Source organism: Cibotium barometz, chromosome 60 (assembly GCF_041138505.1).
Source record: "Cibotium barometz isolate CiBa-2024 chromosome 60, ASM4113850v1, whole genome shotgun sequence".
Classification (NCBI taxonomy): Eukaryota; Viridiplantae; Streptophyta; class Polypodiopsida; order Cyatheales; family Cibotiaceae; genus Cibotium; species Cibotium barometz.
The window spans coordinates 16,050,929-16,063,039 of record NC_141105.1 but is presented as its reverse complement, the minus strand read 5'-3'; the positions used below and the strand labels follow the sequence as shown (position 1 = coordinate 16,063,039).

General features: G+C 45.7%; 2 protein-coding genes across 3 annotated transcripts in view; one reads left to right on the top strand and one right to left on the bottom strand.

Moving 5' to 3' along the window:
* LOC147605047 (uncharacterized) overlaps nt 1-12,111 on the bottom strand; it is an 81,617-nt gene that overhangs the window by 58,463 nt on the left and 11,043 nt on the right. The gene's annotated exons all lie outside the window — the stretch shown is intronic.
* On the top strand, nt 2,969-4,574 carry LOC147605048 (uncharacterized). The gene is made up of 2 exons (XM_086793858.1): nt 2,969-4,004; nt 4,101-4,574. The coding sequence occupies exons 1-2, from the start codon at nt 2,970-2,972 to the stop codon at nt 4,557-4,559; spliced, it is 1,494 nt and encodes a 497-aa protein (XP_086649984.1). The 5' UTR covers nt 2,969; the 3' UTR covers nt 4,560-4,574.

Here is a 12,111-nt window from a genome sequence, read left to right as displayed (position 1 = left end):
TAAAGATTGTGGAATTTTTGGCCATTGGATTTGGGACATGTGGCAAATAAGAGGATAAAAGTGAGACAAGTGTCCTCACACCTGTCAGTTCAACTCTACACATGGCATCGTATCATTTTCTTGCTTATTTGAACATGAGAGAGTTATCCCTTGGGCGAGTTTGAGATTCAAGCAGGTTTTTGGAGGCTGAAAACTCTGATTTTTCTCCATTTCTTTTCATTTCTAAGCCCACCATAGCCATATCCAACTTGGGGAAGATGATTTTCACTACTCTACACCATCTTGCACACCCCGGATGGCTGTTTTTCATCAAAATAGTCCTAAAGCTTCCGAAATTTCTGGTTTTATGTGATATACACACTGTTATACTAGTTTATGCACTCATGGATGAGTCACGAGGATTGGTTTATAGGTTTTGGCACTCATGGATGCGACATACAAGCTGTTATACAAGTTTATAAGATCATGAATGAGCCACATGGGCTGGTTTACAGGTTTATGAGTTCATGGATGAGCCACATGGGCTAGTTTACACGTTTATGTGCTCGTGGAAGAGCCATATGGGCTGTTATACAAGTTTATGCGCATACGGAAGAGCCATGTGGGCTGATACACATGTTTGTGCGCCTATGGAAGGACATGTTGGATAGCCATATTGGATGAAGGACGGGTTTATGATTGTATATGGATAATCCGGCATCTCCCATGGGAAGAGTAAGGCCCTCAAAGCTTGTACATGTTATATTTCTCCTTGGATAATGAAATACTCCAAGGGGGGTTCGGCCCATTCCGGCCTCTAAGTGGTGTCAGTTGTGCAACTTTTATTTTCAGCTTTTTGGATTGCTTAATGGCTGTGATTAAATGCCGAAATGTTTAATTGTGCTCATGGTCAAAGCAATGCACACCCACTCCCGCGCTTCCCGGGCGAGCTACAAACCCCCATCATGGACTCCATTGGCAACAACCAAGAGAGTCTTCCTGTCAATCACTTCAATGACCTCATCATCAAAGTACACACCAAGTCCCTTCTGAGAAGATTTGTACACTGAAAATAGATTTTTGGAAATCCGTGGTACATGTGAAACATCATGTAAGGTGACAGAGGAACCCAAAGAAACATTACCAACACCGGTGAGAGGAAGCGAGGAGTTGTCGCCGATACGAACGGAAGAAGAGAGAGGCTCGTAGTCCTCCAAGATATGGCCTTGATTAGTCATGTGGGCAAAAGCACCATTATCACCAACCCATTCCACCGCTTCAGGTGTGTCACTGACCTCTTCTGGAGAAGTCATCTCTGCGAGGAGTGAATCCTGTGAAGAAGTGGATGAATCTGTGATTTGCCATGTATGCAACTTTGGCAGATCCCTCCTCTGAACCTTTGTCCTTGCCCTTACCTTTGGTGTTGTCCATGTCAAATGCTTTTGAAGCATCCTGGCTTTATCCATGGTTTTGGCTACTCGAGAGTCATCACGATGAGCAAAGCAACGAGCCTCATTATGACCTGTCTTGCCACAATAATCACATTCATTGCTTGTGTCCTTGGACTCCTTTGAATCATGTTTACCCAGGCTTAGTTCCGTACGTCGTACGGACAGATTCGTACGTACGAATCGTACCGTACGATGAGGTACGAATTTCGCCTGTTTCTGCCCGTTGGAAGTAGCCGTTTCTACCCGTTGGAAGTAGCCGTTTTCTGCCCGTTTTTTTTGGTTGTTTGCCTTCATCTCTCTTGAGTCCTTCTATAAAAGCCTCAAGGACCAAGCCTCTCCTCCATCTACTCCAAGCAAGCCTCAAGCACCAAGCCCTACTCCAAGCCTCTCCTCCACCCTCCTCCACCCTCCTCCAAGCTCCTTCCATCCCACTTGAGCCTCTACTCCAAGTTCTCTTCCTCCAAGCTCTTCCCATACTTCATCTTCTCTACGCTCTCTCCTCTACTCCACGCTTCAGCCCTTCTCTTATCCATCATGCCTCGGGAGAAGCATGAGGCTTTTGATTTGCATTGCCTCAATGTGGAGAAGGACACCAAGAAGTCCAACTCCCATCATTGGACATGCCGATATTGCGGCAAGTCATACACTAGTGGAACAACAAGGCTTCTCCAACACCTTTCGAAGATTGGGGGACAAGTTGCCCCATGCAAGGAGATTCCGCAAAGCATTGCCGATGACATTTCGTGGAAGATGAGCCGCGGCTCAAATTCAAGTAGAGGAGCATCATCAACACGCGCACCGGCACCACCATCGGCACATGATGAAGCGGCCACCGGCTCTTTCATTGGTGTATCCTCCACTGCCACTTCCACGGATGCACGGTCCGCCTCCGCACCGGGCAAAAGGCAAAGGGTGGTGGAGCGTGAAGGGGTGCAACCCTCTCTCCACCAAGTCACGGGTAGTGTGAGAGGTTCGGTGGCATTCCTTAAGGAGCGGCAACGCCTTGCGGAGATAGAGATTGCTCGCACCATTATTGAATGCAATCTTGCCTTCAATGTACTCCAAAAGGAGCAATGGAAGAAGATGGTGACGGCGATTGCAAATGTGGGCCCATGTGAGGGGTGGACGGGGGTCTCTTACACGGCTATGCGCACGAGGAAGATTGATGAAGAGAAGGAGAGAATTGATCGAGCCCTTGACCCGATTCGAGCCGCATGGACGAAGTATGGATGTTCTATTCTCACAGATGGATGGAGTGATCAAAGGAAGCATGGCATTATCAACATCCTTGTGTCTTGCCCGCTTGGCACATACTTCTTGCGTGCGGTTGACACCGGGAGAAGGGGGAGAAAGACTACCGGGAGTTTCATCTACCGCCATATTAGGCAAGCGATCATAGAGGTAAGCATTATTTTACTTAAGTGTGGCTGATTTTGTCATTTGTGCAAAGCCCTCAACTCATATGATTTATCTACCATGTAGGTTGGGGCTCAAAACGTGGTGCAAGTCATCACCGACAATGCATCAAATTGTCGACGCATGGGCCGCTTGCTTGAGGAGGAATTCCCCACCATTGTGTGGACTCCATGTGCGAGTCATTGCATTGACTTACTCATGGAGGATGTGGCGAAGCTCGGCTGGGTGAAGAGGATTGTGCAACAAGCTACATCTATTGTCAACTTCTTCATGCTAAAGGTGAAGGTGCTTGCTATGTTTCGTGAGCATAGCAAGCTTGACTTGAAGAAGCCATCGGCCACCCGCTTTGCCTACATGTGGCTGGTTTTGGAGCGTCTATACGATGTGAGGCCCGCCCTTCGCCAGACAGTTGTTTCCACCATGTGGAACGATTGGGATGAGCACGTCACTGAAGAGGCCAAAGCCATGCAACGCTTTTGCCTAGAGGAGAGATTTTGGGCTAGAGTCCGAGCAATTGTCATTGCTATGACTCCATTCTATAGGCTCTTGCGGATGACAGATTGCGAGGGGTCCACCATGGGCCTTCTTGTCCACTTCTTTAGAGCTGCCCTTGTGGAGTTGGAGGCTTGCACAGACATTACATCTGAGGAGCGAGCACAAATCATGGAGATTGCACAGAAGAGATGGAGGTGGATGCACAAACCAATCCACGGGTTTGCAGCATTGGTACATCCAACCTACAAGTCTCCAGTAGTTTGCACCGATAGGGAGCTTCGACAAGATCGGGATGCATATATGCTTCGAGCTGTGCCAGTTGATGAGCACAATGCCTTTCTAGAGGAGTTGGGCTGCTATGTTGATCAGAGAGGTCAAACCTCCTTTTCGTCTCCCACTTGCTGGAGGAGGGAGTCACTTGTGAAGCCCCTTTTTTGGTGGGACAATTTTGGGTATGGACTAGAGCATCTCCAACCCATAGCCTTAAGGGTCCTAGCCCAGGATTGTTCTTCGGGTGCATGTGAGAGGAACTGGAGTTCCTATTCTCTCATACACACGAGGATACGCAATCGACTGAGCACACGACAGTTGGAGCGGTTGGTCTACTGCCGCACTAACTTGCGCATGATGCAGGGCATTCTTAGTATGGGTAGTCCCAAGCAAGTGAGTGACAAGTCTAGACTCTAACTTGTCATGACTCATAACTTTTAAGTTTTGTGTACACTGTACAGACTCTAACTTTTGTGCCTTAATGTGTAGGTCAATGTTGACACTTTCACCTTGACGAGTGAAAACTTTGCAAGTGTCAATCAACAACCTGATGAGGAGGAGGAGGCAATCTTCATGGAGCTCTATAGTGAGCTTGTGGCAGCAGATACTCGCAGCACCAGGAGTCAGCATGGACGGGGCCGAGCAGTTGGAGTTCATAGGCCTCCGCCTTCGACATCGGCAAAGGGTGGCCTCCTCACATATGTGAGGCGCGGATCCTCGAGCTCCAATCCCCGCCTTCATGATGATATTCCATTGCCCCCTCATGATGATACCCCACTGCCTAGAGAGCCCTTGTTTGATGATGATGGCAACCTACTTAGCGAGAATGATCCCCAGAGTGTCTCGTCCACCTTCGAAGAGTCCTCTTCAGAGAACTCTCTTGATGGACACTCTAGTAGTGATCATGTTGATGATCATGCAGATGTTGGTGATGATGTAGACTTTTGATATGTTATAGCTCTCTAGGCATTGGGCATCTATCTCCTTCTAGCCCATCGATGATGTATTGTAGTATGTAGTATCATGTATGTACGCATGTTGGCGGTCGCCCATGCCATGAGTTTTTGGCCTATCCTTTTGTAGCAATTTTGTACTCTAATGGCATGATGACATTATGTTCATGGTTCTACTATTTTGTAACTTCTTGTCTACAATTTTTAAGTTTAGGAAGTATTTTTTAAAAAAAACGTACTAATATCGTACCGTACCTCAAAAAAATTTTAAGGTACCAATTAGTACCGTATTTTATCGTACCGTACCGTATCGTACCTTTCGTACTAACTAACCATGTGTTTACCCTTGCCTGTGCCTTTGTTTTTGTTGGTGGTGTTGTTGGAGTTCCCTTTTCTGCCTTTGCCTTTGCCCTTGCCCTTGTCAAAGGCAACAAAAGCAAACTCCTACTTGCCTTTTCTGCGAAGCATGCACTTGTTGTGGCGATAACTCACGACTTCCTCAAAAGAGGGGAGAGGATCACGGAAATAAATATTATCCCTAAAAGGATCAAAGGAAGCAGGCAATCTACCAAGAAGTTTATGGATGGGACTAGTGATGGTGCACACCAAGTCCCTTCTGAGAAGCTTTGTACACTGAAAATAGATTTTTGGAAATCCGTGGTACATGTAAGACATCATGTAAGGTAACAGAGAAACCCAAAGAAATATTACCAACAGCGGTGACAAGAAGTGGGGAGTTGTCGCCGATAAGAACCGAAGAAGAGAGAGTCTGGTAGTCCTCCAAGATATGGCCTTGATTAGTCATGTGGGCAAAAGCACCACTATCATCAACACATTCCACCGCTTCAAGTGTGTCACTGACCTCTTCTAGAGAAGTTATCTACGGGATAACGAGGAGTGAATCCTGTGAAGAAGTGAATGAATCTGTGATTGCCATGTATGCAACTTTGGCAGATCCCTCCTCTGAACCTTTGTCCTTGCCCTTATCTTTGGTGTTGTCCTTGTCAGATGCTTTAGAAGCATCCTGGGCTTTATACTTGGCTTTGGCTCTCCTCAAGAGTCATCACGGCGAGCAATGCAGCGAGCCTCAGTATGACCTGTCTTGTCACAATAATCACATTCATTGCTTTTGTCCTTGGTCTCCTTTGAATCATGTTTACCCTTGCCTTTGCCTTTGTTTTTGTTGGTGGTGTTGTTGGAGTTCCCTTTTCCGCCTTTGCCTTTGCCCTTGTCAGAGAGGCAACAAAAGTAAACTCCAACTTGCCTTTTCCGCGAAGCATGCACTTGTCATGGAGATAACTCACGACTTCCTTAAAAGAGGGGAGAGGATCACGGAAATAAATATTATCCCTAAAAGAATCAAAGGAAGCAAGCAATTTACCAAGAAGTTTATGGATGGGAGAAGTTTATGGATGGGATTGTTGATGGTGCTCCCATACTCCTCAAGCTATAGCTTGATACGTGTGAACTCTCCAATCTTCTCAATCAAGTTATCTGACTCATTGATTGTAAGCTTCTCCAGATCTGACTCCAATTTGGCAATCTTCCTTGTCGAAATTCTCCCATACCTCCTCTCGATCTCCGTCCACATTTGATGAGCATTACTCCGTGTAGAGACAAACTACGCCTGTATAGATGGATTCACGCAATGGATGATGATAAAACAAGCCCGAGCATCCAATATGCTTCTCAAAGCAGGTGAGGTGTGGAGATGGCCATCCACACACCGGCTCTTCCAACAATAACTGAGTGTAGAAAGACCATGAATGATATTTGATTGTTGTAAGCTTCATGGAGCTACTGACTTAGGGAGGATTGTAGGATGGTATATGGGTAGGGGTGGGAGCAAGAGCTAGATGAGAGAAACTCAGAGAAGAAAGATTAGGAAGAGGAACCACCTATGGAGCGGGAGCAAGGGATCTAGGCTATGATGGTGCTAGAGTATCAACTGGAGGAGGAGCATCACCAAATAACCATTTATGATGGTGTAGGTCTCCTCCACATGAAACTTCCTTTACCTAAGGCTCTTTATACCACACACGATAAGGTTCATCTTATCTTGGTATGTGTTTGCACTGCCACACCTGTGATTCTGTCAAGACCTCGTTATGATGGCTATGGCTGTTGTGCAACTCGCAGCTCTTGCATCTCTCCTTGTCGCCAAGCTTGACAAGGGAAACCATGGCTTGCACTCCTCAACACAACTCTGCGTAGCAGGTAACACAGCTACGACGACCATGGTAGTAGAGAAATCTCGTGAAGCCATGTCCTCTGACAAGAAACCTTCTCTGAAGCAAGAGGGCTGTAAAAAAAACAGCAAATAGCCTCCTCTCAAGCTATGCACAAGAGGAGAGAAAGAACAAAGGGAGGAAGGGTGGGAAAAGAGAAATAGAGAAAGCAAATCTCTCAGGAACCCTGTCCTCAGCACCTAGAAGAGAGCTTCAGCTCCAACAGCAAAAACGCAGCAGTCCCAAGGTACTAGAGAAACATGTGCTGACTTTCAAAATGGAACACATGGCTTGTGGGACCAAAGATAAACCATGCATTGCAGTATGGAATTGCAATTGCAATACAGCCAGTTCAAGCAAAGAAGAGGGCAACCAAGAAAGTGGCTCGGATACTGGAAGCAAAGAAGATGAGAGCAAATCTATTCGGGACGCATGGCTCAATTTTCCCAATTCATTGGCTGACGACATCAATGGTCCTTACGTGGGGAAGTATGTTACGTCCACAAGTTAACCAGGGTTAGGTTAACCCAAGATTAGGAGATAACCCCACATGGGTTAGGGCTTATAAGGCAAGGCTATAGTTATGATCAACAATAGGTTTACTAGCTATTATTAGGCCCAAGATTAACTTATTGGCCAGAGGTCCATATGAGTAAGCCCTAGGCTCAATTGTGAGACCCCAAGATCAGGGGAAAACCCCACTTGGGTTAGGGCTTATAAGGCGAGGCTATAGTTATGATCAATAATAGGAGATAACCCCACATGGGTTAGGGCTTATAAGGCGAGACTATAGTTATGATCAGTTATAGGTTTACTAGCTATTATTAGACCCACGCTAAACTTAGGTTTAGGAGATAACCCCACATGGGTTAGGGCTTATAAGGCGAGGCTATAGTTAGGATCAATGATATGTTTACTAGCTATTACTAGGCCCAAGCTAAACTTATTGGGTAGAGGTCCATATGAGCAAGCCCTAGGCTCAATTGTGAGACACAATCGAAAAGTCTAACTCGTAGAGCATGGCCCATCAAGACTGCTCAACACAAGGACTACCTTAGAGTGTGGCTAGGTGGTATGGAACGCCTCGTCTTACGGTGTCTAGAGCAGGGAAAAATTGTAGCTATGGCCTCTAGCTCAAGGTGAGTCCGGATGGACTCTATGGCTAGGAGGTGAACCTTAACCCTTGATGCTCAGTGGGTTCTATGTCAAGAGGTCCTAGGGTTTGGATCTATGAGACCTTACAATTGAGCAACTCACAAGGAAACACATCATGATACTCGCACAAAATTTGATCCAAAAGTTCTTGTTCCTTAGTTATTTCATTAGAAGCAACAACATTGCATTCACAAATAGATGATCTTAAAGAAATTTCACACTTGAAAAGATCATTCAAGCAACACATTTCACTTTCAAGATTGAGAAGAGTTTCATATGTTTCCTCAGCCGAAGCCCGAGTCGCATATACATCCAATAATCTACAAGGGACATCACGTCGGATTACAAAAAGTTAGCCTATGAGATTAATAATCTAGCATTATTGTCTCGCTCTTCTCAAAAAACTAAGACATTCCTTAGATAGCATCAACTTAATCAAGGTTAATGATGTGGAAGTTCAAAGCCTCCTGGTAGTCCTAAATCTGGACCTCCAACTTGGGCACCATTCAATCCCATACTTCCACGTCCACACCCCTGGCAAGTCTAACCACATGTGACATAACAATAGTCACTTGCAACCGCCGTTGGGTAGCCCGAGTGTTTGCACCAAATGTGAAGAAAGAAAATTGTGAGAAGAGCCATTGTCAAACAAAAACCATACCCAACGGCAGCCTATAGATCCCTCAACTCAAAGGAGACCAAGCGGACCAAAGGCAGATTTACTACCCTGACAACCTTGGAAACCACTTGAATCCAAATGATGAATTTGAACATATGAGATCAAAGAGTTACCTTCTAGTTTCATGATATGAACCTTTTCTTACCATCCAAAAACTGTTGCTTCGAACAATCCTTTCAGTGAAGGCCTGGCTGGCTACACTCAAAGCAGAGATTCTCCTTCTGAGCACACGTGTGAAGCAAGGTTGTGGAAACAAGTGCCTGCAAGTACAGATTGGTACCGTTGCTTCCTCCAGTGCAAAAACACGGGCTGATTTTGGTAAGCTCCACATCTGTTCACCTATCTCTCTTTCTACTGCTTGATGTCTGTTGCAGATTTGAGCTATCTGGCCCCTTGTGAGAGGAGGGGTATGGCAGATTGACAAGGGTTGAGACAGAGTTTGGACAGTACATGTATGTATGAGCTGAGATGTTGAATCATGTACTTGAGTTATGCCAGATGTATGCTCATGGCTGCCCTGCTTAGTGGTCTTGGCTGATCAGAGGGAGGCACAGTGTGTTATTTTGAGACACAGATCTGTGTGCATGGATCCTCTGTGCTAAGAGGTATTGTGGGCCGTCAGATTGGACATACAGGTGTAATCTCTTGGCTGATTTTTGTTGTACTCAGCCATTCATATTTTTGGAATTGAATAAAGAAATACCGCAAGGGGCGCCAAGCTTTGGGGCCAACAGGTGTCGCCTTGTTTTCAGATTTGGGCACTCTAGCCCCAATCTTTTCTGTTTGCTTATCTAGACTACAAGTGGACGGGTGACTGCTAGTCTACCGCACTCTGGTTTCTATCAGAGGCCGGTTCCAAGGTTCCGTCCCCGGGACCAATCATCAACTTTCTGAAGGGGGTGAGCTCGTGGTTGCCTCGAAGAAAGCCATCGCTGAAAATTCAGCAAATATGTCTGATACAGAGGATGAGTACTTCTATCATGAAGAAGAAGAGCAAGAGACTTCTCCTGAGAGAGATGTATCTGAGGATATTCATGCAGGAGAACAGGCTGCAGATGTTGAGCCTTATGAGGATGTAATACAGCCAGAGGATGTACATGGTAAAGAGGATGATGATGCTCGGTTCAAAGATCGTTTGGCTAGTGTTATGGATGTATTTATGCAGCTCACACAGAGTGAGAGATTTGCTGAATTTATGAGATCCCGCACAGAGCCCAAGAAGAAGAAGAAGAAGGTTCGTTCTAAGAATCTTCCTCAGGGTCACAGTGGTGCCATCCCACAGGAACCATCTTTTGGCCAGTTTCCGAACATGCAGCATGCTTATGGTGCAAACTCTCAGAGTTCCTTCTATGGACAGCCACCTATTCCTCAGCAGAACATGCATCCAGGTTATTTTGGTGGTGGCTCGGTGTTCCAATCTATGACTGGGGGTTACCCTCAGGGAGGCATGGGTATGCACGGGCCTTTTGGAGCTAATTTTCAGCCTGGTATGCAGGGGAATATGTATGGTGGTATGCAGTCCCGTATGCAAGGAAATATGTTTGGAGGCATGCAACCTGGAATGCAAGGCAATATGTTTGGTGGTATGCAGCCAGGTATGCATAATGGAATGTTTGGAAACATGGCTGGAATGTATGGTATGCCTGGTGTGGGAATGGGAAATGTTGACCCAATGATGGGTATGAATGTTGGGGGCAGCAATCTTGCAAAGCCACTTCCATATGATAATCTAACGCCTATGGGAAAGGCGAAGGATTACAAGGAAGGGGGAGCTGCAGTGAAGTTTGATACATTCAGTGGGGCCAAAGATAAATTGAAAGCACTTACCTTTTTACAGCAATTTGATGCTGCTTTTTCTGGTGGGAATTACACAGAGTCCTCTAAGGTGAGGAAAGCTGCCACTTTTCTCAAGGGCAATGCTTTGCAGTGGTGGTCTACTCTTCTTTTGCAGGGCATAGCACCCACTACATGGGTTCAATTTAAACAGGTTTTCTCTTCCGTATGGCTCACATCTACATTTGAGGTGGATGTTATGACTGCATGGCACAAATTGTGGATGCTTCAAAGTGTGATAATTTGGAGGATTATAACAAGAAGTTTTGGGAAGCTTTACTCCCAATGACTTCTTATCGTGCGGTGCCATTATCTGAGCAGGTAGAGAAGTATTGTTGTGGGCTGCCCAAAGAGGTGCGAGATTATTGTATCAAGACGAGTAACGAACATGTCACAGATGATTGAAAATGCTATGACAGCTAATGCGTTACTCACTGGTGGATCATCTGCGTTTAAAGGCAGTAAGAAATTGAGCAAGAAAGCTGAAAAATTTGGGCATACTTCTCGTGATGCTAAAGGGTCTTCAGAGACGAAGTATAAGAAGTTGCCAATGCCCAAGAGGACTTCTGAGGAAAGATAGGCTTTGAGAGATGCTCATAAGTGTTTTTACTGTACTGAAGAGGGGCATATGTCATTCAATTGTCCCAAGAGAAAGTCCCAAAAGGACTCTGACAATAAAGGAGAGCCCAAGTCAAAGAAACCAAAGCCTTCTGCAGGCTTAGTTCCTGATCTTGTAGGGGAACAGCCAGGTGGTGAAGCCACAGAGTTGTGCAGGACATGGGGCAAAGTGAGAGATCAGAATGCTTTGATCTTCTTTGACACAGGTGCTAGAGCCAACTTCATTTCACCAGATTTGGCTGGCCGATTGGGGATTCGCGCAGAGGAGATGGGGCCGTTACATGAGGCTAACATGGCTTGTCCAGGGTATGCAGAACCCGTTACTCCTATCATAGGGAAGCTACGGCTTCATTTGCAGGGTTATGTGGACAGCGAAGTGTTCTTTATCATGCCTTTGGATGGTTGTGATGTTTTGTTGGGGATGCCATGGTGCCACAGGGTACATGCGGTGGTGGATACTTACAATAGGAAAATCACTCTGACTCATAGAGGGAAAGAACATGTATTGGATGTAAAACTCAAAGGGGAATCTGTTCCTATTGTATCCGCTTCAGCGATTTCATCAGTAATGAAAAAGCATCTTTCCGCGTACTTGATTTATGTAAAGGATGCACAGGATGATGAGTCTAAGTCTAATTTGTCTATGTTAGATAAGGACAGGACTGATTTCTTATGTGGGTTTCAAGACTGTTTTTCCGAGTCATTGCCAGGAGAACTTCCTCCTAAGAGGCCAGAGGATCATGCCATTGATCTGATTCCTGGTAGTACTCCACCGAATAGACCGCCGTACTGTGTTAGTGCAGCCCAACAGGAACAGATTATGAGTCAGGTGCAGGAGCTTTTGAATAAAGGGTTGATACAGCCTAGCTCATCACCCTTTTGCTCACCTGTGCTCTTAGTGCAGAAGAAGGATGGTTCCTGGCGCATGTGTATTGATTACAGGGCGCTGAACAAGAATACATGTGTATTGATTACAGGGCGCTGAACAAGAATACCATCAAGAATCGATTCCCCATACCGAGGATCGCTGACAT